General features: G+C 44.5%; 1 protein-coding gene across 15 annotated transcripts in view; it reads right to left on the minus strand.

The window, feature by feature from the left end:
• Positions 1–3139: 3139 nt before the first annotated feature.
• Positions 3140–25425, minus strand: part of NRG1 (neuregulin 1) — a 763523-nt gene continuing 741237 nt past the window's right edge. For 13 of the 15 annotated variants that reach the window (XM_048851616.2, XM_048851621.2, XM_075128909.1 and 10 more), the window contains 5 exons: positions 20006–20108; positions 16234–16360; positions 15518–15648; positions 14511–14714; positions 3140–8295 (listed from right to left, as the gene is read on the minus strand). In XM_048851616.2, coding sequence (XP_048707573.1) covers positions 7644–8295; positions 14511–14714; positions 15518–15648; positions 16234–16360; positions 20006–20108 — 1217 coding nt within the window. In that variant the 3' untranslated portion in view covers positions 3140–7643. The remainder of the gene's footprint in view (positions 8296–14510; positions 14715–15517; positions 15649–16233; positions 16361–20005; positions 20109–25425) is intronic. The other 2 variants (XR_007356891.2, XM_048851611.2) reach the window with 2 other exon arrangements.

The raw sequence follows: 25425 nt of genomic DNA on the forward strand, positions 1-25425 counted from the left end.
TAGCAATTCTGCCCAGAGAGCTACAGAAGGGTGCATAGGCCAAAGGAGACCTTAGAAAATAAATTCTCCGAGGGCAAAGAGAATTCACAGTGCCATAGACATATTGGGGTTCTACTGTCTCTCCTCCCACATGCGTTCAATTGGCCGTGAGTGGCAGGAAAGAGTTTGGCAGCAAATCAGATAAGCCCGATAAAAGCCAATAATACCGACAATGGTACTCCTGTGGCAAACACATGGGTCCAGCAGAATACCAGGCTGTCTAACCACCTGGATGAGACTTGGGCCTGATTCTCCTTTGCACACGTCCCCTTTACTCTGTTAATGTGGTGTAAAAGGGCCTGGGTGGAAATGGGACTGGGGCCCAAGGAGTTCACAAAAGCAGGCAGAAGAGGCTGTTGACAGAGTGCTCACAGAAATCGCCATCTCTGGGCCTGCTTCCCCCAAGTGGAAATGAGGGCAGCCCGTACGGCTTCGCATGCGCCAAGACGCAAGGCTCAGCCAGGAGCCGGCTGGGCATTTTAAACCTTCTTCTTCTGCGCTCGCTCAGCTGCACCTGAGACAAAGCAAATTAGGTCCGGGAGTCCCCCGCCCAAGCCCAGACGTTGCGGCCCTGTGGAACTCCACTTGCAGTATGCCCTTTCCCCTGCTGCAAACCACACAGGCAGGCGCCCCTCCTCCTTTGCTCTGAAGGTCTTTCTGTCCATCTGCTGCCTCACCCACTGGAGACTTATAGAGACTAGAACTCAACCATGTCGAGCTGTGAAAGGAGCAAGCCTGAGCTCTCGGCCCAAGCCAGCACTTCTGGGGTGATCCCCAGTGTCAAAAGAACTCAGCTCTCACTTAGAAGAACAATGGGATGATAAACTTGTAAGTCGACTGGGGCAAGAGCTGTCTTTATGTTCTGTCTGTACAATGCTTAGCGCTATACCAGCAAGACTCAGACTGAGGCTTGCGAGCCGCAAGTGGCTCTTTGCACCACATGATGTTAAAACACCATGTGGTTTAATTATTAACCAATCTAAGCTATTAACCAATCACTAGGCTGTTACTATGTTATTAACCAATTGTAGTTAATAAAATAAAAATACTTGGTCAGTCATTTTGCTGGGAGAATTATATATAAGCTTTTGACACGGTCTCCCACAGTATTCTTGTCAGCAAGTTAAGGAAGTATGGGCTGGATGAATGTACTATAAGGTGGGTAGAAAGCTGGCTAGATTGTCGGGCTCAACGGGTAGCGATCAATGGCTCCATGTCTAGTTGGCAGCCGGTGTCAAGTGGAGTGCCCCAAGGGTCGGTCCTGGGGCCGGTTTTGTTCAATATCTTCATAAATGATCTGGAGGATGGTGTGGATTGCACTCTCAGCAAATTTGCGGATGATATTAAACTGGGAGGAGTGGTAGATACGCTGGAGGGGAGGGATAGGATACAGAAGGACCTAGACAAATTGGAGGATTGGGCCAAAAGAAATCTGATGAGGTTCAATAAGGATAAGTGCAGGGTCCTGCACTTAGGATGGAAGAATCCAATGCACCGCTACAGACTAGGGACCGAATGGTTAGGCAGCAGTTCTGCGGAAAAGGACCTAGGGGTGACAGTGGACGAGAAGCTGGATATGAGTCAGCAGTGTGCCCTTGTTGTCAAGAAGGCCAATGGCATTTTGGGATGTATAAGTAGGGGCATAGCGAGCAGATCGAGGGACATGATCGTTCCCCTCTATTCGACATTGGTGAGGCCTCATCTGGAGTACTGTGTCCAGTTTTGGGCCCCACACTACAAGAAGGATGTGGATAAATTGGAGAGAGTCCAGCGAAGGGGAACAAAAATGATTAGGGGACTGGAACACATGAGTTATGAGGAGAGGCTGAGGGAGCTGGGATTGTTTAGCCTGCAGAAGAGAAGAATGAGGGGGGATTTGATAGCTGCTTTCAACTACCTGAAAGGGGGTTCCAAAGAGGATGGCTCTAGACTGTTCTCAATGGTAGCAGATGACAGAACGAGGAGTAATGGTCTCAAGTTGCAGCGGGGGAGGTTTAGGTTGGATATTAGGAAAAACTTTTTCACTATGAGGGTGGTGAAACACTGGAATGCGTTACCTAGGGAGGTGGTAGAATCTCCTTCCTTAGAGGTTTTTAAGGTCAGGCTTGACAAAGCCCTGGCTGGGATGATTTAACTGGGAATTGGTCCTGCTTCGAGCAGGGGGTTGGACTAGATGACCTTCAGGGGTCCCTTCCAACCCTGATATTCTATAATTCTATGATATATATAAATGAAATATATATATATATATAAATGAAACAATGAATTTACACTCCTGTGGCTCCTTTGGGGAATGTGGATCGTTAATTTGGCTCCTGACCCACTAAGATCTGAGTATCACTGCTCTCTAGAGTCCTGATCCGTGCTGGGGCTCTTAGGTGCTACAACAATACGTAAAACAACAAACAAAAATCAGGTCTTTAGAAAATCCAGCCCCGACTGTGAGCACTTTTAAACCTTGGCTTGAATGCTCCAGCTGACAGCAACACAGCCTCAAAGAAACAAAGTAGAGAAGGAACCCAACACAAAAATTGGGACACTTTCCTTGGAAGAAAGATTGACAAAACTGGACCAGGAATTGCTATTAAACGAGCAACGTATTGATGCGGGAGTGTCTTAAATTTCATATCCAAAAATCTTTCCATCTATATTATTTTGCTGCTCCACTCCAAGTCACCTGTTCGTCTTTCAGTTGAGCCATTAAGGACACGTGAGACATGACACTGGAGAATTTCTTTCTTCCTTTTTTACTTTCTTTGAAAATCATTATTGAACCCTGGTCTACGCCAAACTGCTCAGCAGCAATTAGACCCGCAATCTCTAGGAACAAAGGAGTCAGAGGATGGGATGGCAAACTCGACTCCAGAAATTAGGACACGAGAGAAAAATCAGGCCCAAATGACCACGTAACTCACCAAAACAAATGTTGGCGCTAGACAAGGTTGTCGCTGGAGAGTCGTATCTGGGCCAGGGAGCCTGACAGGACTGACGGAGTCTGCTGAGCCACTGTGCCAGCCCCACACAGCAGCAGTTTATTCCAGCACCTCTTTTACTGCAACGGAACCCTTAAATAAATCAACACTTGCTCCTTGCTTCCAAATGGGGATAATAAATTCTTTAGTTTATCAGTACCTTACGGCCTTCCAGGGTGCATTCTTTGAACAGTTTCATTACAGATACAATCCTCTCTTCTCAACAATAAATTATTTTTTTAAAGGAAAAGAGAAACAAGAGGATACATGATAATTTTAAAGCAAAAGGAAAACAAAACCTATTTTTGACATATATCTTCAAATAATACGAAGCCAACTCTCTCTGTGTTAAATGCCTAAGTATAAATAATAAAGGACATTATGGTATTTACAGTGTTACACAAGGAATTGAGAGAGCATCATTGACACGTAACTCAGAAAGACAATAAATGATGGAGGAAAACATTCAAGTATGTACAAGATGTATTTACAACAGAATATATCATTAAAATAATGATATGTGGCCATTTTCTTTGTCTGCATTTCTCTGCAGCATTTCATAGGTGCTCTTCTCACTGGAAGTCAGTGTGGCTGATGGAATCTAGCCAGTATCGAAGACAGAGAACAGGCTTTGCTTATGTTTGCCAGTGGGCGACATGCCCTTTTAGCAGGTACAAGTTTGCTATTCTGAATGCACGAGTAATGGTTTGTAATCTGTACAAAGATATAGTCGCTGGATGAAAACAGGAGACGATGCTTCATTGTCATGAAACAAGAGCAAGGAAAGAAAGTTTTATTGTTTCCATGGCAAAGCAAAGCGAAATGATGGTCCTTTCACACCCAGGGAGAAATTTTGCCGGATGAGGTGGGAGATGGGGGAAAACACAAATGTGAGGATACAGGGCCAGATTCTCAGCAAGTGTAAATCAGCAGCTATGGTACTGCACTGATTTATACCAGCTGAGGATCAGGCCCCCACATTTTACACACCACTTTCCATTGTTCACCCCGACGGGATCCTCTAATCATGCAGAATTTCCCAAAATGCAAAACTGCTTAGTATAAATACGTCCTGCTGGGGTAAATGTCATGGTCATGGAAATCAGGGTCATTTTACAGCCACCGAGTCTTCGTTCCCCCTCGGACTGCTGTTGCACTTACTGTGAGTTTTAGCAGAGGGACAGTGAGGCTGCCAGGGGGTTGCACATTGTTAAAGGGACCCCAATAGTACAAAGAGTGCAGCAAATGGCCCCAAGAGATGACTTGGCCTGCCACCGGAAAACATGTTTGCTCTAATGCTGAGAGTTGAGTTTCCTCCCCCTCAGTCCTGCGAGGTGAGCAGCAGGTCCAGGGATTGCTCAGCACCTCTTGCAGGCTGAAGCCCATCTCCAGGAGGCAACAGGCCACAACAGTGTCAGGGCTAGCCAGGCACCTCTTGCAGGCTGAAGCCCATCTCCAGGAGGCAACAGGCCACAACAGTGTCAGGGCTAGCCAGGTTACTGGTTCGTTAACCTCATCTCAGACTGTGCAGAGCTAGGTCCTACCATTCTCAGTGCATATTTCTAATGTGGCTCATGCAAGGGGCCAAATTCTGCTATGTTACACTGGTGCAAAACCAGGGTAACTCTACTGACTTAACACACGTTTGGTTTTTGCTGGGATTTCCAAAGGCGTCTAAGGGAGTTAGGCAGCCAACTCCCATTGACACTCATTGAGCACACGCATCTCTGAAAACCCCAGCTTAAAGCTCTCAGGGCTCATGCTCTGTTGTGCCTTACTCCACCTGTACACTGGGGCAGCTCCTTTGGCTTGAGAACTTGACAATGCAATCAGAAGAATATAACAGATTTCCCCAGGTGTCCCACATGCACAAGGCACGGACTTCCATTTTGTAGTGCTCTTCTGTAATCTTTGATAATACTTTCAGTGTTATAAGTAATTTACTCTGCTTTCATGTGATCAGCCCCACTCCCCCCCCGATTAATCTGTGAAAAGCCACAGAGGTCACCAAGACATGGCATGCTTCAGTGGATGGGGCACTGAATGTGGACCCAGGAGATTGGGGCTCTATTCCCAGTGGTGCAGCCTTGGGCAGGTCACTTTCCCTCTCTTTCCCCTCCCACCCTTTGGCCATCTAGTCTATTTAGTAAGCTCATTGGGGCAGGACTGGGTTGGATTTTCAAAAGCACCTAAGTGACTTGGGAGCACAAGTCCCATTGACAGTCAATAAGACTTTTGTTCCTAAACCACTTAGGCCTCTTTGAAAACCCCAGCCACTTCGTCTTACTATGTGCTTGTATAGTTCCTAGCAAAATGGGGTCCTGGTCTCTGCTGAGACCACTAGCTCTCCCACACTGCCAACAGCAATAATGACTAACATGAAATGAGCGCACGGCATCCAGAATTTACACAGGGCCCTGGTTGTGTGTAGATGCAATACAAAGACAGTGGTTAAGCACAGTGAAAATACAGCAATGCATACAAAAGAAGAGGGAAAACTGGGAAGGAATATGAGTCTTGGTAACACATTAATTAAAAACTCTGCAGTCTCCCATATGCTTTTTAAATGCGCAGCGATATGCAAGTACGACTGAGCCCACTGCCTGAGCCCTTTCACTGAAAATCACCTGCCCTTGCTTTCCCTTCCATCAGAAAGATTCTCCCTTTAATCTTGTCACCATTTCCCTGCTGTCCTAAGATCTCAGGCTGCTTGATCAGACGGCTAAGTACTTTCATCTCAAAGCAAAAGTGAAGCTGACGTTGTCTGCTTTGATAACACAGTACTGTAGCTCCCCGCCTTCATCCAGAGTACTGAGCAGTTTCATTTACCACAATAGGCCAGATGCTGCTTTTAGACCCTGAATGAGCTGTCCAACCTGTTCAGCAAAGCACTTCAGCGTCTGCTTAACTTTACTCATGTCTTACTGATGTCAATGGGACTTGAGCAAATGCTAAAGATAAGCATGTGCTTAGAGGTTTGCTGAATTGCGACCTTAGTTCCACTGGTGTATATCTGGCATAATCGCCTTGATATATTCTGATTTACACCCGTGTAAGTGGGATCGGGATGTGGCCCCAAGAGTAAATCACGGCTGAAATTTTTGTTGTCCTGAAATGGCTCCTATTTAGGATCAGCAATGCTCACAGCACTGATGTTCTCCTATTCGTACTCCCAGGGGTCCATGCAGAATGCTTGCTATTTACATCAGTCCTGAGTCTGCATTGTGCCAGCTGAATGTAAAATCAAAATCAAATGAGGGGGCCACCCCACTAAACTGATCAGAATTTGGTGCAAAAGAGGCAATTTGCTTCTGTCTGAAAGGGTGCAATAACTCCAGTATCGATCCCACACTTGCCTATGACCAGTCAAAGATTCTAATGCACAAACACCCGTGCACATTGTGGGGCTAAACGGCGCAGCGTGTTTGTCTACAGAAATGGGCTTTTTCATAGAACTATTAAAAAAATCAGGTCACCAGATATGAACTCAGTGATTCTTCCGCTGTGCCTTTCCCACCAGGGCTCTGTTTAGCTATTCAGCAAATTGATTTGGCTGCACGTCCTTTCTATGTGCAAGGATGACTCTCACTCTAATCGCAGCTCCAACGAGTCACAGAGTAGACATTGTTACAGGTTTCCTGTTGTTTTTTTCTCACCGTGTCCCCTTGGAAACAAAGACTCACTTGTCTATTAAAAATCAACATTAAAAATACGGGTAAAAATGGCTGCACTTTTATTAGTGGCTTTTTTCCCCAGCTAGTTCTTTTCCTTGTCTGGTTACAGACACCGGGTGTATTTTTTCCAGTAACTTAAGCGAATAGAAATCTTGTTCTTTTGTCAAGTCCTGGGTTCACAGCCTTTGCTACTCTGAGCCCATTTTCTAAGGGATAACTAGGACAATTAATATCTGGAAAAAATGTAATGACAGTTCCTAGTGAGTACAAGCTGATTTCTGATTAATAACATACTCAGTTTAAAATCACAGCATTACTCTCTTTCCAATATGTAACATTATTTAATGCAATTTTTGTTATCCTGCTGTCATTAACAGTAGCACGCTGTTTGATGTACTATTATTCCAGTGCCCAATGAAGCAAACCTGTTGGCCGGAAGAGAGCAGACACAACTCCTTTCAGATACGGAAAGCAAATAAAACCTCTTATAGAAGAAAACAGTATTGTTTTGTTGGTGGGTATGCCATTCTAGGGTATTGTGATTGGGGGCGGGGGTCTACTACAAGCAAACATAGGGACTTTTGCAATTCTTGCCAGTCATACATCCAGTTACCATAATGCAATGCACAAAAAAGCCAGGAGAATTGAAGGTCGGAAGGTTCTGCAAAATACCGTGGAACAGCAATTACTGTAACAGTACAAAACTTGCTCTCAACATAACATAACATAAAGGCACCATTGATATCTTTCTCATTTTTGAAATACTGTAAAAAATTGCTACATATGGCACATAACACCTTTGTACATACATATATTTAATTTATAAAAGTTTTTTTCCCCCTCCTGTTTTCTATTAGTGGAATTTGCTAAAATAAAATAAATTGTTTAATTTAAAGGTGGAATACTTCATTATATAAAATAAAGTTTTACATGTGAATCTATGCGTTTTGTTTATGTTTTATACAGCAATAGGGTCTTGATTAGCTATTACACTGGACAACCTTGCTTGTAATTCTTCCTGTGTGGAGAACCGGCTAGTTGGGTTAGTCCTGCTGTCAGCCAGTCGGTATGCAGTGGCTGGCTCTAGGCTGGTTGCCATGGGGTTCTGTATGCTCAGGAAAGGTGTATCCTCACCTATTCTTTCATCTTCTGTTTCACTCTCAGAGCTACTGCTCTCAGAGCTTGTGTCGGTGTCCACTTCTAATCTGTTGGAAATGTGGCCGTTGGGCTTTGTTCTTTTTGCCCTCCGGCTGTTGACTAGTTTCTTTGGGGGCTCTTGTGCTGGCTCATACTCCTGTGTGGTTTCATATTCCTCGTCCTCTACTATCCTCAGAGGACTAGGTGGCGGACTGTTGCTCTCATGGGCGGGATTGTGGTGGAAGGAGTTGAACTGCTGAATGTGATGGTCATACTTCTCCCGTAACCGAGGTGGCGTCACCAGGAGCAGAGGCCTCTCCTCTTCCATAAAGGGACTGACCGCCACAGAAGGGACAGATACAGTTAAGCTGGATACCGGTGGAGACATTTCTGAAAGGGGGGACTTTGGAGAACTTGGAGTGTGGAAATCAACAGGTGACATGCGAGCCGGTGTGGTCATAGCTGATACATACCTGAATAAGAACACATACAAAAAGGCCCCATAAAGGTGGAGAAGGAATAAACATAAGAGAAAACATAAGAAAGGCCATCTTTGAGGAACAAATCAAGTAGAATCTCCTTCCTTAGAGGTTTTTAAGGTCAGGCTTGACAAAGCCCTGGCTGGGATGATTTAACTGGGAATTGGTCCTGCTTCGAGCAGGGGGTTGGACTAGATGACCTTCTGGGGTCCCTTCCAACCCTTATATTCTATGATTCTAAATCATTGCCATATTATCCGTGTCCCACGTTTGTGATGTCACGTGAGATACCCTTGGGAATAAAGGAATTCATTTTCTAATGCATGCAATTGTCAAGATATATTTTTGCATGCGCTTGTCTTGCACCTGCCCACTGGATGTTGCATGCATGCATGCGAGCGGTGGATCTGACATGTGCACGTAGCTGCGTGCAGGGATAATCCTGGCAGTAGGGCATGCATACTGCTTTTCATTTAGGCCATCACTGAAAAACGCAGCAGCCTTTGTCAGTGCTCCCATAATCAATGCACCTGACAGACAGACATTCCCAATATTATTAGCCACATGGTGTGTTAGCTTAGAATGCTTTTGTGCTTATGGGGAAAAGTGAGAGAGGAGATGAATTTGATGAAACCAGAGGTGCAAGGTTATTGGAAGAGCAGGGGAAGTATTTTCAGTTCTTTGGCGAGTCCAGCGACAGGAGTGAGGGAGCAGGAGATGAAAGAAACACAATGCAGTTGCAAGTAGTTTATAAAAATTGTAGTGTTTGTTGTTCCAGAAAACATTTGCCCCATGTCTGGGACTTGAGGGAATGAGCAGGGAAAAAGAACTAAAATGAGCAGAGCTGAGGCTATCTGAAGCTTGAGCCTGCATATCTCTGGTAAAAACAGAGGGGCAGATTTTGCCACCTTTACTCATGTTGATTAAGTAGTTCTTTACAGTGACAGTAGTTCCATCAGAATTGGAACCAGAGTACTTAGGTGGACCCCTAATGTTAGAACATATCGGGCCTGAGTTTCCAAAATGAACTGGAATCTCCACCTTGTTCAGTGGAAGCATCTGCGTGCTGACCCCTGGAGAAACCATCCTGTCTTAGAGCATTGAGCTGGCTTTTAAATGCGTAAAATAGCATTTTAAAATGGCAGCTGTTCCTTACGTGGAATATGATCCGTGTAAGGTCTTTTTTCAGGACACACCTTCCCCCCGCTGCACACAATCTCCTTGCCAGTTCTGTGGGGGCATGAGGAGCCAGCCCCTTGACAGAATGACCCGGCAACAGCTTCAGAAATCAAAACACATAGCATTTCCTGTCCCCTGTGTGGAAACAAGAGCCGACACAAAGGACGGTTTGGCTCAGTATTAATGGTCCCTCTAGAGAATGTACTCAGTGTCCCTTGGTATCCTTCTGGGAAAGGTTAGCAGTTGAAGGTGATTTTTATAAATGGAGCTAAGCTGCCAGGTAGGCAGCCGTCCCTTAAAACAAAAGTCCTACTGACGTTCAAACAAGAAAGACAAAGGGCCAGATCCTCTGTTGGTGTAAATCAGTGTAGTTCCCCTGCACTCAGGGAAGCCAGGCTAATTCACCCCAGCTGAGGATCTGGCTCAAAATGTCTGATCAAAGGCACAGTGCCCAGCATGACATTTAACATTGTTTGGTTTTGCCTGTTTTTCCTTTCCCTGCACTTCACCAGCTTGAATTTCAATTGTACCCAAATTTAAGACATACCCTCGTCTTTACAAGTTACAGGCCTACTGCTGATAAGTGCATTTTATTTTTAATTGGTGAATAGTTATCTGAGTCTGAAATTGTCAAAATCAGTCTAAATACAAAATTGTTATCCAAAGCATGACTCAGTTCTGCATATTCCCCTTGATTAAACACAGCAGGATAATTGGAAGGAGGGGAAATTGGGTTAGACTCTCAGCTGTAGTAAACGGGTATAGTTTCATGGATTTCAGTGGTGCTCTGCTGATTTACATCTGCCCTTTGTTTCTAGGGAAAAAACGACAGCTGTAACCGTTTGTGGCAATGAATCAAGTTGGCCACCGTGAGACCAGAGAGGAACGAATAGGTGTGTGTGTCGAATAACAGAATTAAATCATTCCCTCTTTTTCCTTATATTCAGGAGCTCTCTGTTCTATTCAATCTTTCTATAACTGGTGCTGAAGGGATAGACCCTTCCACCCAACAAGTGCTGCTGACAGGAAGTTTCACTTCATTTGGTTTAGTTAAACCGGTCCAACGTTGTGTATTGACGCACGGATAGAGATACACCTGGATGGCATGTGATATGTTTGTGAATGGGATTATATGATGGAGTTTCCTGTCACAGGAGGGGACTGGTCTAGATGACCCAGGAGGTCCTTTCCAGCCCTATGTCATATGTTCCCATGACAATTATACGGGTTTAAAACTGGGTGTATCAGTTTAGCGTGTGCCTGTAAATTTACCGACATAAACTAGATGGATAGAATCCAGGTTTAAACTTATATAAGAGGATCCACACACAGAGATGCAGTGGTTTAATGAAATCAACACAAATCACTTTGAGTTGTGGAAAATGGCCAGTGCTACTGTGATGGGTCCTGCACTTTTTCTTGGTGTGGTGGGCCAGGGCGCCGCCCCTTGCCCCTATTCTTGGGCGTTGTGGGCTCTGCTAGTGCCTCGGTGGGCGAGAGAGGGGAGCGGGGAAGGGACCCACGTCCGCTCTCCTATCCTGGGTCCCAGCCCTTTCAGCTTTGCGGGCTGCTTTCCCTCTCTCCCCTTGGGTAGGGTTTCCCTCAGTCCTCTGTGCCAGGGGAGTCCCTCTGCTCTGCTTGGGCAGGGTTTCCCTTCCCCTGGTCCTCTGGCTAACAGCAATACTCCTTCATACTCTAGTCAGCTCTTCTTCATTCTCTCTGCCTGACTGAAGCAGGGTTTTTTTATTAGGTCTTGGGTGGGGCCTTAATTGGCTCCAGGTGCTCCAATTACCCTGTAGTAACCTTTCCGTAGTCCACAGGGAATAAGGCCTTGATCAGCCTAGGGTTTATATACCTCCCATCGACCACTCCTGCTGCTCTCTGGCCCTGCTGTATCACAGTGTGTAGACCAGATCTTAGGTCAGCCACCGAGATGGTTTCTACAAGCTTCTCTGGTGTGAGATGCAGCAAATATGTTCCACTGAATACTAGGTGGGTGCCCAGCAGGTGTAAACTGGTGTCGCTCCATGGACTTCAATGGAGCCAGGCCAACATGCATTAGCTGAGGAGCTGGTCCTCAACCTTCATTTAGCTTTTAAAGTAAAATTAAGATGTGACTCAGGTTTACCTTAGAGATCAGAGCGTGGAAGGAATATATTCTTGTCTCATTAACTCCCTGCGCAGCAAAGTCTTAGAGGAGAAGGGAATCTTCATTTTTATTTTAACCGGTTTTTTTATGGTTCCAATTCAGCTTTAATTTAGAGTCTCTCTCTCTCTCCCCCACCCATCTCCCAGAAATAATTTGCCATTTATTTCCTGCAGGCTGAAGATAGATGAGGCCTAGTTTAACACCCAGGGTTCATGGTCACATAAGGCACAGGTTTGGGCCACTGGTGATTTATTGTAAAAATGCACCCTGTATTTCCCCCTGGAATGTTATTTGCAGGAAATGCAATGTTTGGAGATGTGGTGCCCTCTTTCTCCTCGTTAGAATGAAGCGATATATACCCAAAAAGCTTGCTAATGTGTCAAAATGCTGCCCGGGGTTACCTAGACACTCCAGAAGGGCAGTGCAAACAACATCCTCTCTTCTCACCCAGAAGATCAAATATGCTATACTAATGATTATTTTATCTGCACGAACTTGGGAGTACAATCCATATAGCCCGTAGATGGTACAGAATACAATATTTGCTGCTATAGGCCCTAATCCAGTAAAGCACTTAAGCACATGTTTGATGGGGTGGCTGCCCCTCACTGGTATGTAAGGGGTTAAAGCCAACCTGGGGAGGCTGCACAGGAGGCAGCCAATAAAGAAAAGGCTTGTAGAGACAGCCAGTCAGGAGAAGCTTTATTGGAACAGCCAATGAGGGCCGGACTGGCGCATATAAGAAGGGGCTGCTGAGCAGAGCAGAGGCAGTCACTCCCTGGAGTTTGAGGGAGGAGGACTGGCTGCTTAGAAGGCTGGAGTACCATGGACAGAGCAGTGCTGGGCAGGGTCAGCGGAGTAGGAGGAAGCTCCAGGCTGACGGCTGCCAAACTGGGGCCCTGATACAAGCGCAGAGGAGGTGCTAGGGCTGTAGGGAAGTAGCCCAGGGAAGGAGATGGCAGAGCTGGAGGAGGGGCAGTACGTGGCTGCTGGCTATAGGGTCCCTGGGTCAGTGGGCAGGGCCAGGCTTCCCCCTATTTCCCACACTGGCCCATGAGCAAAGTGGTCAGTGCATGGACTGCAATCTGCCTCTGAGATGAGTGTCTAGAACCTGGACTGCAGACTGCCACTGAGGCAAGTGGTTGGTCGAAGAACTGTTGGTCCCCTGGAAGGGGGAAAAGAACTGAGTGGGGCACAGCCGGAGGGCTGTGTCCAGAAGAGGATGACGTGATCTGGGGAGTGATGTGCGTTCTGGATGCAGAGACAGGAGTGATGATGGGCGAGACACCACCTGAGAATGGCGCACTGGCAACCCTGAGCTAATTCCCAGGATGGCCAGCAGGCGGCGCCACAGTGGTGAGTTGAACCCATCACAACATGCTTAATTTTACACTCGAGTGAGCCCATCAATATTAACAGGACTACTCACATGATTAAAGTTAAGCACGTGCTTAAGTGCTCTGCTGGATCAGGGCCATAGCTGGTTCCCTGATTTTGGGGTTGCTAGACGCTGCATTTATTGAAAGCTAAATTCCAGAGTAAAATTACAGGCAGTTTTTTCACAATAATGCGACAGCTAGTAATGACCCAGCATTAGCTATGTTTTGCCTTCCTACATGCTACATTCATAGAGCTCATGTCCATTATTCACGCTTCCCTACCTTAGCCAGCTCCTCTCTCTGTAAGAACCAGTGCAGGATGTATGGCTTCTGCTGTCATTTGCACACGCTACTTTTTGACTCATGAAAGTGTCTCCTGCACAACTCAAGAACTTCTTTGATTATGCTTATTTGGCACATTAATGCTACCACAGACAGGCAGTTAAACCGCCCCTGTGAATTCATAACACTCAGAGAGCTGGTCTAACAATGGTTTGTTCTAATTTTTCTTATATCCTAACCCATAGAACTGTATGACCACACTCAGTGTTAAGTTAGGGCTGCCTATGAGGGCTTAAAGGGCCGACGGGGCTAGCTGGTGCTAACTTAATGTCTTTATAATTATTTTTCAAAGTTGCAAACACAACAGTGTATAAAGAAATAGTTTGTACTTGACAGTATGCCCCTCCCGCACTCCTTCATATGCCACTCGTCCTTTCCAATTGTAAGCTCCTGGAGGCAGGGACTCTGTCTCTGTACATGTCTGTACAGTGCAATGCCTCACACAAAAGATCCTGAGTGGGGCTCTCCTGTGCTCCTATAATGACGAGAACGACAGCGCTTCACAGGCATTGTAACTATTCGTTCAGTTTCCCCTTTTGCCTCTCTCTCTCCTGTGTACGTAGGCTGCCGACACTCCAGTAGTGTCAGTCACCCTACCCGGTTTCAGTTCTAGCCCTGCTTTCACTTACAAACACACCGGGGGGGGGGGGGGGGTTGTTCAAAAGCACCTAAGGGGTTTAGGAGCAGAAATCTCACTGAAAGACAAAGGGGCTTGTGCTCCTAAGGTACATAGGTGCTTTTGAAAAATCTCTCCCCCAGTGGATCAATCAATCAATCCTCTTTATCTTCCTCTTTTGTCTCTCATAAACTCCATAGGCTGCCTTACTTGAGTGCAGGAAGCAACCGAGAAACAGAACTAAGTAAAAGTCTCCCCTTTGATCTCTTTTTCTAGCTTCATATGCGAGAGAACCTCTGGCCAATTAGGTCTTGTATGTATGTGAACTAATGCCCAGTAGCCATGAGCCAGGACAAGAAGAGGAAGGAAGCGAAGAAGGAAGATTAATGGGGCACTGCTCGGCACATTTTATGAATAAGGAGGAACATTTTCTAAAGAAACGGAATTTTCTTTGTGGTCCTCAGGCACGAGGATTCACTCTGAATCTCTTCAAGCCCATCTTGCCCTGGCAGCTAGAGGAAGCAAAATTAATTTCTCGTAGTACCTTTCGCTGTGAGGTGAATCTCGGTAGGAGTCAGGAGTCTCTCTTGCATGCCTCAGGAAGCTGTTGCAATCTCGTGGACCTCCTATGCCGCCGAGGCGTCCTCTGGGTCCTGCTGGGCTCGGGTGCCTGCTGTTCTCTACGGAAGAACTCACAAGCACCGAGTGGCTTTCCGAGATAATGCTTTCAGTCTGACCGTTACTCCAACTGATGGAGGAGAGGGGGAAAGAGGAGAGAGAGAGCTTTTACTTTAAATTCAGAACAGGAGAAAGCAAGCTAATGGAAGTTTAACAATGGGAAAGCAAGGGCTACATGCAGCTTGGGATATGCCTGTTAAACGCCATACCAGTTTATGGCAATCGAAGACCCTAGTTGGTGTGAACTCTGCTATCCTACAAATGACAAGATGGTTTTATTTCTGTGAATACCAGTGGGTGGTTAAGTTAGGGGGGGGAAAAGACTTTTCCAGTCATTAGCTTCTCAAACTGTGGATTGGGACCCCAGCGGGACCCGTTTTAATGGGGTCGCCAGGGCTGGTGTTAGACTTGCTGGGGACTGTGAGTTGTGGGGCTCAGGCTTTGGCTTCAGCCCTGAGTGGTGGGGCTCAGGATACAGGTCTCCTTGGGCTGGGGCAGAGGGGCCCGGTTAGGCTCAGGCTTTGGTCCTCCCTTCTGGGGTCATGTAGTGATGAAGTTTGAGAACCCCTGAGCTAGAGCCATGCTAAGTGATCTCACAGTATCTCCAAGAATACACAGTATCGCCCCGATTCAGCAATTTGTGTGTATTAAAATTCACAGTACCAGTAATGGAACTCCACACAATCATTCGTCTTAGTAAACTCCGAGGAAGATAATTAGTTTCGGTGGCAGGATGTTAAGTCTCATACATCTTTAGATTAAAACCCCGTGACCAGTGCATTTTTATGCATCTGCTTTATGCAATGGTGGCAGAACTGACATCCAACACCAGTTTCTCCTTAGGCAGGGAGGTTTGTTTTCTCATTCTGGTACCTATGGCTGGGCGTCTGGGTGACAGTGGTGGAGTGATGCGTTGTCGAGGTGTAGTGACTTGTGGAAAATGACGTCTCTGTCTCTCTCTCAATGACGTGTTCGCTGGATATTACATGTTTAGATACATACTGCTGAAGAAACAGACGTATCTCAGGTTTACACGGGGAACGTACAGCACATCTGCGCACACACGCACACACACACACACACACACACACACACATTTTTTCAGATATTTATTTTGGGCCCCGGGTGAGCAACATTCACCAGCCTTTGCTGGCTTGAGGAACAAGAAAATGGGTTTGACCGTAACCTGGTGACTACAAAACAAAAAGCATCACAATCTACCAACTGGCAGTTAGGCTAGTCCACACCAGGAAGATTAAATATCCACTTGGTACATTATTTGTAGAGAAACCTCTCCAAAGACATGCTTCCTTACAGTACCGTTGCTATGAGCTCTGAGTTTCTTCTGCTAAGGCTGGTATTCTAACATCTCAGCCTCCGACACAGAGCGATCTAGTGACTGACATCCAATGTTCTTCTGAAATGGTTGTCCATGAAAATGCTCTGAATTTACTGTACATTAGAATCATTTCTTAAAAAGTGTCTAATCATTTCTTGGTGGAGAAATCCCACATTCCTGGAAACCCTGATCATTCATTTTTAGCAGCCAGCAGTTGAAAGGCCCTCAGATAAATGCAACGGCTACCTACATTGACCAGCTGGACGTTTTCGGGCGGTGGATTGGGACGGTGGGGCCCATTGGCCATGTTCACCATGTTGTTCTGCTCAGAGCGAAGGCTCTGCCTAAGACGCTCATGCAACTTTTTCCGTTGCTTCCTGTGTGGGAAAGAGGGAAATGGTTTTAATAGATGAAAGAGAGGCAGCTGCGCCACCCAGCATGATGGAAGCACTTTATTGTCAGCCCATGCCCATTGTTGAGGGTCTCCGAGCAATTCCTAACAGCAGGGTGAAAAGCGCTGGCAGAGCTGGGGAAGGTGTGTGTGGGAGTGAAGGAGTTGCAGAAGGACAGGGAAAGGTGGGAGAGGAGGAGATCCACTTCCAAAACTTACTCCATTTCAGAAGCAGTTCTCTTCTGAAGATCAGACTGACTAGGTGACATTCTGGATTTTACAATGCACTGACTTATATATAGCTTGGTTCCCCTCTACTGTACTGAGCTGCCACTCCTCATAACTATGCATCAAACCACAAAACACAGTGGATGTACTTCTGCCTTTGCTTGACATGTAAATGCAATATGGTACCATGCAGGCTGCTTACGGGTTTGATAGCATGGGCTGGATGGACATGCTGGAAACAATTCATCTATAACACATCCTATGGGTCTAGGAGCCGAGCCAGGGAACACCCATGTTACAAACAACAGCTAAATGCTTTGCACTGGCAGCAGCAGATCCTGTTCAGAAGAGCAGCAACATGCATCCTGCAGTGGCTGTTCACCGTGAGCCCTCCAGTCCTGTACCTGTTCCGCAAGCCTTGCAGCTAGCAATGTGTTACTGTGATGACTTTTCTCAGTCAAGACAGGAGGTAGCCCAGTGTTTCATACTGTGTGTTCTGGGACAGTGCAGCTACAGAATTTGCCATGGAATTCTCCCCCCACCACAGAACTGTGCTCTACAATTCAAGCTTTCACGTAAAAATATCTTTAGAGTCTTTATGGTTGCAGAGGAAATCTTGAAAATATTAATGAAGTGCTAACAGATGAAGTAAGGTTGGCCTAAGTATGTGGACACCCTGACAGCTCTGAGAGGTGTGAACTGCCTCATTTATGTAAATGGAACGTTAACTCTGAAACCTAGTGATTGTCACATTGATGTCAACACTGTTAATAGGTTCACTGCTGTTTTGACAAAAACATCCAACTTTTGTGTTTCTGCCACTATCTCAAAATGCCTCGGACTCCTCTGCTTAGACCACAACCTTGATGTCCCCTGCTCAGCTGCTAAACCATCTATGAACACTTCTATGGGCTAATAACAAGCTGCCAGTACAAAATCTATAGCACACCAAAAACTGAAACTGCAGTATAAAATATATCAGGACTACAGTATTACAACTGTTATTCAATTTCATACTTAATTTATAAATATCCTCCAAATTTGTTTGAAGGTACTGCAGAATTTCCGTGATAGTGCTGCAGAACCCAGGGAATTGAGTGTAAAATTTAGGTCCAGAGTATATAGGGTTTTGCCTATAGTACCTACAGTTCCCAAAGCTGTCTACAGAAGTGTAGATATTTTAGCAGGATAAGATACTGCAGGATATAACCATGTTATTTTCAACCCTTTTCAGAAATCAAGGGAGGATATTCCAGGCTTGGCAAAAAAGGAAAATAAGAAGCTGAAGCTTCTTAAAAGATGCTGTGATCAAGGAAGCTTGAATGCAAAGAATGAGTTACTGTACACTGTGCATTTTAATATTTTTGCATGAATTACTGGAGGCACATTTTGGTTTTTGTTATAATTTAGTGCAGTGGTTTTCAACCTTTTTGTCATTTGCGGACCCCTAAAAAAATTTCCAATGGACGTGCAGACCCCTTTGGAAATCTTAAACATAGGGGTCCGCGGTTGAAAACCACTGATTTCCACTCCTCCTGCACTGGTGAGGGCAAGATGTAGCATAGGTTTCCTGGATGCACTACAAATACAGCAGAGTCAGGAGATATGATTACTACACAATTCCAATGCACACGACTTTAGGCAAGTTAGGGAACATGATTCAGGTCGCATCTACGCTAGAACCTGGAACCGTGTTAGTGGATAGCTGTATGGTAACTAGGACACCTGACTCAGCTGTATTTGTAGTGTAGGCGGGTCCTAAACAGGCTTAGATTCATAATTTAGGGGTCAGATTCTTAGCTGGTATAAATGGCATAGCTCCACTAAAGTCAGTGGAATTCTGCCAATTTGCACCATGTGAGAATATGGCCCTATGAGTCTGTGCTACTTTTCACCTTCAGAAATATAGCTGGGCGCATTTTGCAAATGTGTCATTCTTCTTGCATTTAAAGGACATTAAGTAAAAAGAAATTGCAAAAGGAAGCTGAGAGGAAAGAGTAATGGGAAACCTAATGTGGTTTTGCGACGTCTCTTCATTAATTTAATTGCTGTGCAGATAGAACACTTCGGAATTAAAGATTCGCTGTTAGATGTCGTCTTCACACTCCATCAGCAGTGTCATTTGCAAAGATGCCCAGGCATTTCTAGATCTTTCTTTTCTTATGTATTCTTTTCAAACCCATGTGGGGTTTTGCTAAAGACAGGATGTGGGAGGAGGGAGCACACTGAGCATATCCAAATGCTAGCATGACTCCACTGCTACATTTGGAGGGCTTAACCTATCAGTCCCCTTTTCACACTCATCAAGTGCTTTAAAAATATTTCGCAGGCCGCTGACAGCAATTCCCAATATCTCCTGCCCCTCCTGATTGTCAAGGGCTGGTTTGGATTCCAGGCTGCTCTAGAGAGGTATTTTAGGATGTGTATATTTAAAAAGCTGTAGGTTAGAAGCCTGATCCAAACCCCACTGTCCATTGGTTTCAGTGAGTTTTGGATCAAGTCCTAGAAGAGCAAATCTAATGGAACATCAGCTTTGTGCAAATGTGGTAGACGTACAATACTTTATTTTAGTGTTTGGTAGGTACAATTAGAAGAGTTTTATAAAAGCAGCAAAATAATTTGACAGCACAAGTCCTATTGACTTTCACTGGGACTTGCTCCTAAATTTTTTACATTAGCCCCATAATTTACAGAGACATTACAGAATTTAACAGCACATGTCTATACATCAAATTCAATCCTTTAGTCTTTTGGATTTCCAAGTTCCTACAGCCACTGATCTTGTTCTCAGATACTTACAAACTAGTCTGATCTTTTTACTTCTAGTCCCTAAAACCCACATTACAGTGTTAAAAAGCTGGGCTCTGTTGTCCCATCATGATTCCCATGGGAATTATGAACATGTGACAAAAAAGGAATGAACAGATCAGTAAAGTTAGTTTGAATCACATTCTAATTGGGAGGATTAGTTAATAAATTAATGTTTGCAAAGCCCTTTGATATCATCCCAGGTATGATATTAGAAATACAATTATATATAATTGTACTTCTAATATCACAATAAAATTAGTATACTTTCACCCACTATTGAGTGAGATTTGTATCTGCCAGTATTTAATCTGAGTGTACCGATTCCAATTTTGTCACTTACATTTGAATTTAGATAAACACACATTGACTTTGCATGATGAAATCATCATGCTTACATACGTGGCCATCACATAGCAATGGTGTGAATCAACAATGCAAGCCTATGGCAGGTTTCAATCAGGCACTGACTATCACCCCACAACTGTCCAATGGGACTACTCCTGGGCAGTTAGCGTTATGTTCAGCTGTGCGGGTTTGTGGTATAAAGCCCTTAGGGATAATCATAGAGATAAAAAGGAAGAGAAAAGTTTACTTGGTTTTGCAGTAGGCCACAACACACATGATGCCAACTACAAGGAGGGCAATGCAGATGCCAGTTATGGTCAAGACCCTTTTCTGGTATAGTTCCTCTGCTTCTAGAAAGGGACAAAAACAGAGAAGATTACAAGATGCAGGCTGACGATTCAAGCAGATGACAGTGGACATGCTACATACCACCATACAGGACCACACAGTAAAAAAAAAACCCATGATCACCGTGCACTTTGGGCAAAACTCTATTGCAGGATCAGAACTTAATCTCTTAACACAATATCAGCGGCTAGTGGGTGCCAAAAAAACCATAACAAGTAAAATAAAAGATACTTATATTGTTCACTAGAACAATATCCAAAATATGACTTTTAAAACTGACAAAATATCAGCATTTGCTGAAAATAAAAACACAATGCGCTAAGGTAATAATATGATTTGAAAATGCTTTGGATGTTTTGCTCTTGCAAAGACAGCTGGAATAAAGGTTAATTCCCAGTCTCAGAAAACAAATTTAGCTTGTTTCTTCTCTTATTTTGTGTTAACATTCAATGTCGTCCCTTCCCGCAGCACCTCCCCCCCCCAAAAATCAAATTGATATCTCAGTGGTCTTTACAGGAGAAATTTCAGAGTATCTTTTTACATTCGTAACATGAGGTTGGCTTGTAATTGTATCACCAATGAAAATGAGACAAATGGTCAGAGGTCGCTAATAACGCTCAGCAGTTGAGCCTTTCGCCCCCAAATATGGCAATAGCAATTATTAGTGATGCACTGTATCAAAGAAACACTGTATGATTACTTACATGTCCAGATTTGTATTAAAGGAATGGTTCTAGCGAGAGAGTAGCCTTGCCCTCTGAAGAAAACCTGTTCTATTTCACTGATCTCATTCGCAGAGATATTTCACCATTCTAAAGAAATCATTAGCACCAGCGATGTTTGGGTTGGCTCAGCCTTCACATTCCGTCATCGGTCACACTTGGCGAAAGCATCATTGTATGTTGCAGTACAGAAATGTTATGCTTAGAACTTTGAACTGGAGACACGTAGACCCAGATCCTCATAGTCATTTAAGTGCCTAACTCCTACTGAGTAGATCTGGGCCCAACTGAGGGTTGACTCAAGACACGGCATTGCGAATTCTGGCCTGTTTCCCTCTCTTTGGGACTGAAATGGTCACCATGGTTGGGCTTTTAAAAAAAATTTGGCACTGCTGGATGAACTAGCCAGAATTCCCCATGGCAATCGAGAAATGTAGCCTTAACAGTGATGTGACGCCAGTAGGAACTTGGCCTTAAATCTGGCAGGGCATCATCTTGACACCAATGGTGAAACAGCCATAAGAGAGATTTACAAACAAAAAGAAATGCAGCTCCCCACCATGGTGGGGACTGAGTCCTGGCGGAATGGGCACAGGATTTGAAATCTGCTGGCCTGGTTCCTAGGGGGCAGTTCTAATTGGTGTGCTCTTGACCTGTCAGTCTGCCTCTGACCACACAGGAGTAACCTAGGGGCATGGAAGGTCACCGCTAGGCACAGAGATACACTTACTGTTGACCTGACCCTGACCTGCCCTCTGATCCCTTCATACAGGTTTATGGCAATACAGGTCTCCATTAGTGTCTCTTTAAACCCAGGAGCTAAATGCTTCACTGTCTTATGTCCCTTGCATATCCACCAATGTCAACGGAGCTGCAGGCAATGTGAGACAGTGAAGAACCCCCAGCATATCCTTTGGTTATCACATGGCTAAAGCAAAGGATTAGCAACATGCTCTGGCATTCAGTGGGCTTCCTCTGGTACCCAGTGTGGAAATTTGGAAGAAACCCTGAGTGGTCTATAGAGGTGGCTTGGTATAATTTTACATTAGCTGATTGTACTGAGGCTCTCGGAAACAAGGTCAGGTTTGTCAGAAAGGCTTTAGGAACCAACATGGGTGAGTTGGTGTCTATTCTAGGCTAAGTATTATAGTGATTGGCAGTAGATCCATGTGGCTTAAGGGTATTGGTTAGTTCCATTTCTATGTCATATGATCTGAGTAAAGGGGGAAAGTGAGGCGTCAGGGGATGGTGAGTGAGATTGGATGTGGGGATTGGCCTTACAGTCATGTCTCCATGAAGGTCCTGATTCTTCATGTTGCGAAAGGGCCAATTCAGGAGTTTTGGTTGGGAGACTGAACTTTACTGGTAATAAAGATACATCATACTCATAACATATGGTGAGCCAGTTAGGCTACTATTTAGAAATGGAAAAGGGACTTTCGAGAATTTAGTTGACGTCTAGGTAGCAATCCTAGGTGCTATGGTAATACAAATAAATAATAATTTCCTGAGAACCAGTTAATTAATTTAAGAAATGTTGTGGTTGGTTGATGAGGCATAACCCTGTATCTGTGTATGTATTGCCCACTCCAGAATGGCAGTGGCTATGCAAGGGAGTACACAAAAGCTGCTCAGATATTGTATGTCCTTTAAGGCCTGCCACTCTTGCAGAAACTAATTGTCTAAGGTAACAAGTTTCAGCGTCAATGGAGATTCTTCCCCCCCAAAAAAAAGTATCTTAGTTTCTATGATACATTGCACCTTATCATGAAATGAATACTTCCTGCAAGCCAACCCCACTGTAAATCAAAACACCAGTAAAGAGATCATGAACACCGTCAGACAAAATTAATAGCACTGAGTATTAACAGAGGGGAAGAAGAAGTCAGTGTGGTAAAACTAGAATGCTGCAAAATTTATTAAACAACTCAAAATCCAAGAACAGGAAGTCAAATGGGGAAAAAAAAGCCCAAAACAAACATGACAGACAGGAAAAGACAGAAGGTGAAATACAGGGAAAGACAAGGTTATAAGTTGAGGAGTCAACTGCAGGCCTGGCACAGCATGCTTGATACTAGAAAAAACAGAGTGAAGAAATGCTTGAAAAAAAGGTTTAAGCAGAGTCCGAAGGGATTTCTCATACAGCATAACTCCTAGCCTAGGCTAGTTAGACGCTTCCGTGAAAGTACTTATTGGTTAGCCAAGCAAATGGTGCATTTTGAGAACACAATAAACCAACATATAGGAGAACTATGTTAAATACAACATATTACATGTAAATTCAAAATGATTTGAACTGGAAGTCTGGTTTCATGTTATTATGTTAGCATATATTTTATTCTATATAACTCTGGAAAAGTCCTGCTCTCAGTTATATCAGTGTAAATCCTATTAACTCCAGAGGCGTCACTGAGGTTACACCAGACACTGAGGTAATGGAAACTACATTCTGCACTGTGATAGCTTTGATAACCGTGTTAGAGACGTTGAGGCTTGTTATAGGTACGTTGGGGTGTTCCGTGGTGGTCATGTGGTGTCTGTCATGTGTGATATATAAATAGACACGGTGGTTTGTGTGTGTTTATGAAGTGAATCTTGCACCGACAGTCCACCGCCTCCTCATGGGTGTGGAGCACAATGTGTTGTGGGTACTACAGGACAAGCTCCACGAGCCTGATTCTGAGTGGTGAAAAGGGGCCTTAGGGTAAGTGAGAACCAGGCCCTAATTAAAAAGTGGAGGAGACTGAAGGACGGCAGCAGAAGCGGGTATGATGGCCGGGGTGCTCACAGCAGAGCTGCTCCTTTAGTGTAGTGACAGGGTTCTTGCCGAGTGAACTACTTTCCCTTTTGATCTGGCCACTTCACCGGGAATAGCCCCTTCGAATATGTGCTAACTACGCGTGGTAAACGACCGGTTTGATCGTGTAGTTAGCTGTGGTGCTCTGAGTACCATTCCCAGGCCTGAGGAAGAGCTCTGTGTAGCTCGTCTCTCTCACCAACAGAAGCTGGTCTACGATATTACCTCCCCTACCTTGTCTCTCTCCTATCCTGAGACCGACATGGCTAAGCCTGGCCGTGATTCCCACCCAGACGTTTATTGGCAGGTCCCGATGAACCCCATTGCTGCCAAGAAGCATCGGCTAGGAGAACCAGGAGCACTTACTCTACATGGCTTGCAGCTGGGAGGATCTGATGGGCCAGGATTAACACCCCCCTTTTTTGGCTTCTATCCACCCTGGCCACAGCATGCAGCTACAATGAGGGAGTCCAGCCTAGTGCGCTGTGCTTCCAGGCAGCAGCACAGATGGGGCCAGTGCCCTCTCCCGATGCCCTGGGACCCGTATGGTTGGGAAATGAAATACTGCAGAAGGGAAGAGAGAGACAGCGCCTGGCTCTTCACAGCAATGCAGGTCACAAAGACTTCCTACCCACTAGTGGTGGCCCATCACAACTGTAGTCTCTGCACCCAAGGGGGTGGGTGGGAAAGGTCAGGTCACAAGCCTGTTTCCCCAATGCCAGCCTGCAGAATGGCACAGGTAGAGCTGGGAAAACAGGCTGCATGAACCAGCTGTGAATGTTCTGAACCACAATCCATGCGTATTCAAGCCAGTGCTCAGCGTCACACTCAGAGAGAGGGTGTGGGACAACCGAGATCTTTCTTGGTCAAATAAACCAAGTGAAGATTGACCAAACACAGGCCAGATCCTTAAACTGGTGTAGCTCCACTGACTTGAATGGAGTGACAGTGAGACAGTGACAGTGAGACACTGACCTGCCTTTCATATTCATTAGTTTGATCGATGTAACATTTACAGATTCATTTAATAATATTTTGCAGAACAATAACTACAATGTTGAAGTATTTTTTTTAAAATAACGTGGAAGAAGTTTAAAACAGCCTTGGGAAAAGTCCTTAGAGAGATATATGTGCAATGTGAATTTACAGATGGTTTTTTCTACTGACTGTTAAAAAATCCTTTATAGATTTGTTAGTTCTTCCTCAAGAATGCTAGGATAATGCAAATCACCATTAGCCTTAAATCATAATAGTGAAATATGTGTATGTCGCAAAGGCACCATTAATTACAAATTACGCTAAACTACTCATAATTACTAATGTATATGGATTTATTTTAAGTTTGTCCTCTAACAGACATTTGTGAAATTTTAAAAGAAAGAATCATATCTCAAGCGGTAGTTTGAAGTGCTTTAAAATGCTCTTTCCTGATAGAGGTTTGTATATGAGCTAAAGTCTGCAAGTGAGTCTGCGTGGGATTATAGCAAATAATTCACCAGACATTATTTTAGTAATAGAGTTTCTTCTATTACAGCACAGTACTATGTGACCTAGTGCCAGACTTTTAAAAGTATGTAGGTGCCAATAAGGGGTAGGCACCTAAATACCTTAAAAGTCTGGCCCTTGCAGAATATTTTGCTTGTGATTTTTTTCTTCAAATTTATAATGGTCAGCACTCCACACACTATTTCTGTGGCTATGAATTAATTATATATCCAGGCAATTTTAATAGGAATCAAAATTAATTCTCTTTTGCAAATAATGAAAAAAACAATTTGTCTACTTCATATTTTTGTAAAG

This window comes from Caretta caretta, chromosome 5 (assembly GCF_965140235.1).
Source record: "Caretta caretta isolate rCarCar2 chromosome 5, rCarCar1.hap1, whole genome shotgun sequence".
Taxonomy (NCBI): domain Eukaryota; kingdom Metazoa; phylum Chordata; order Testudines; family Cheloniidae; genus Caretta; species Caretta caretta.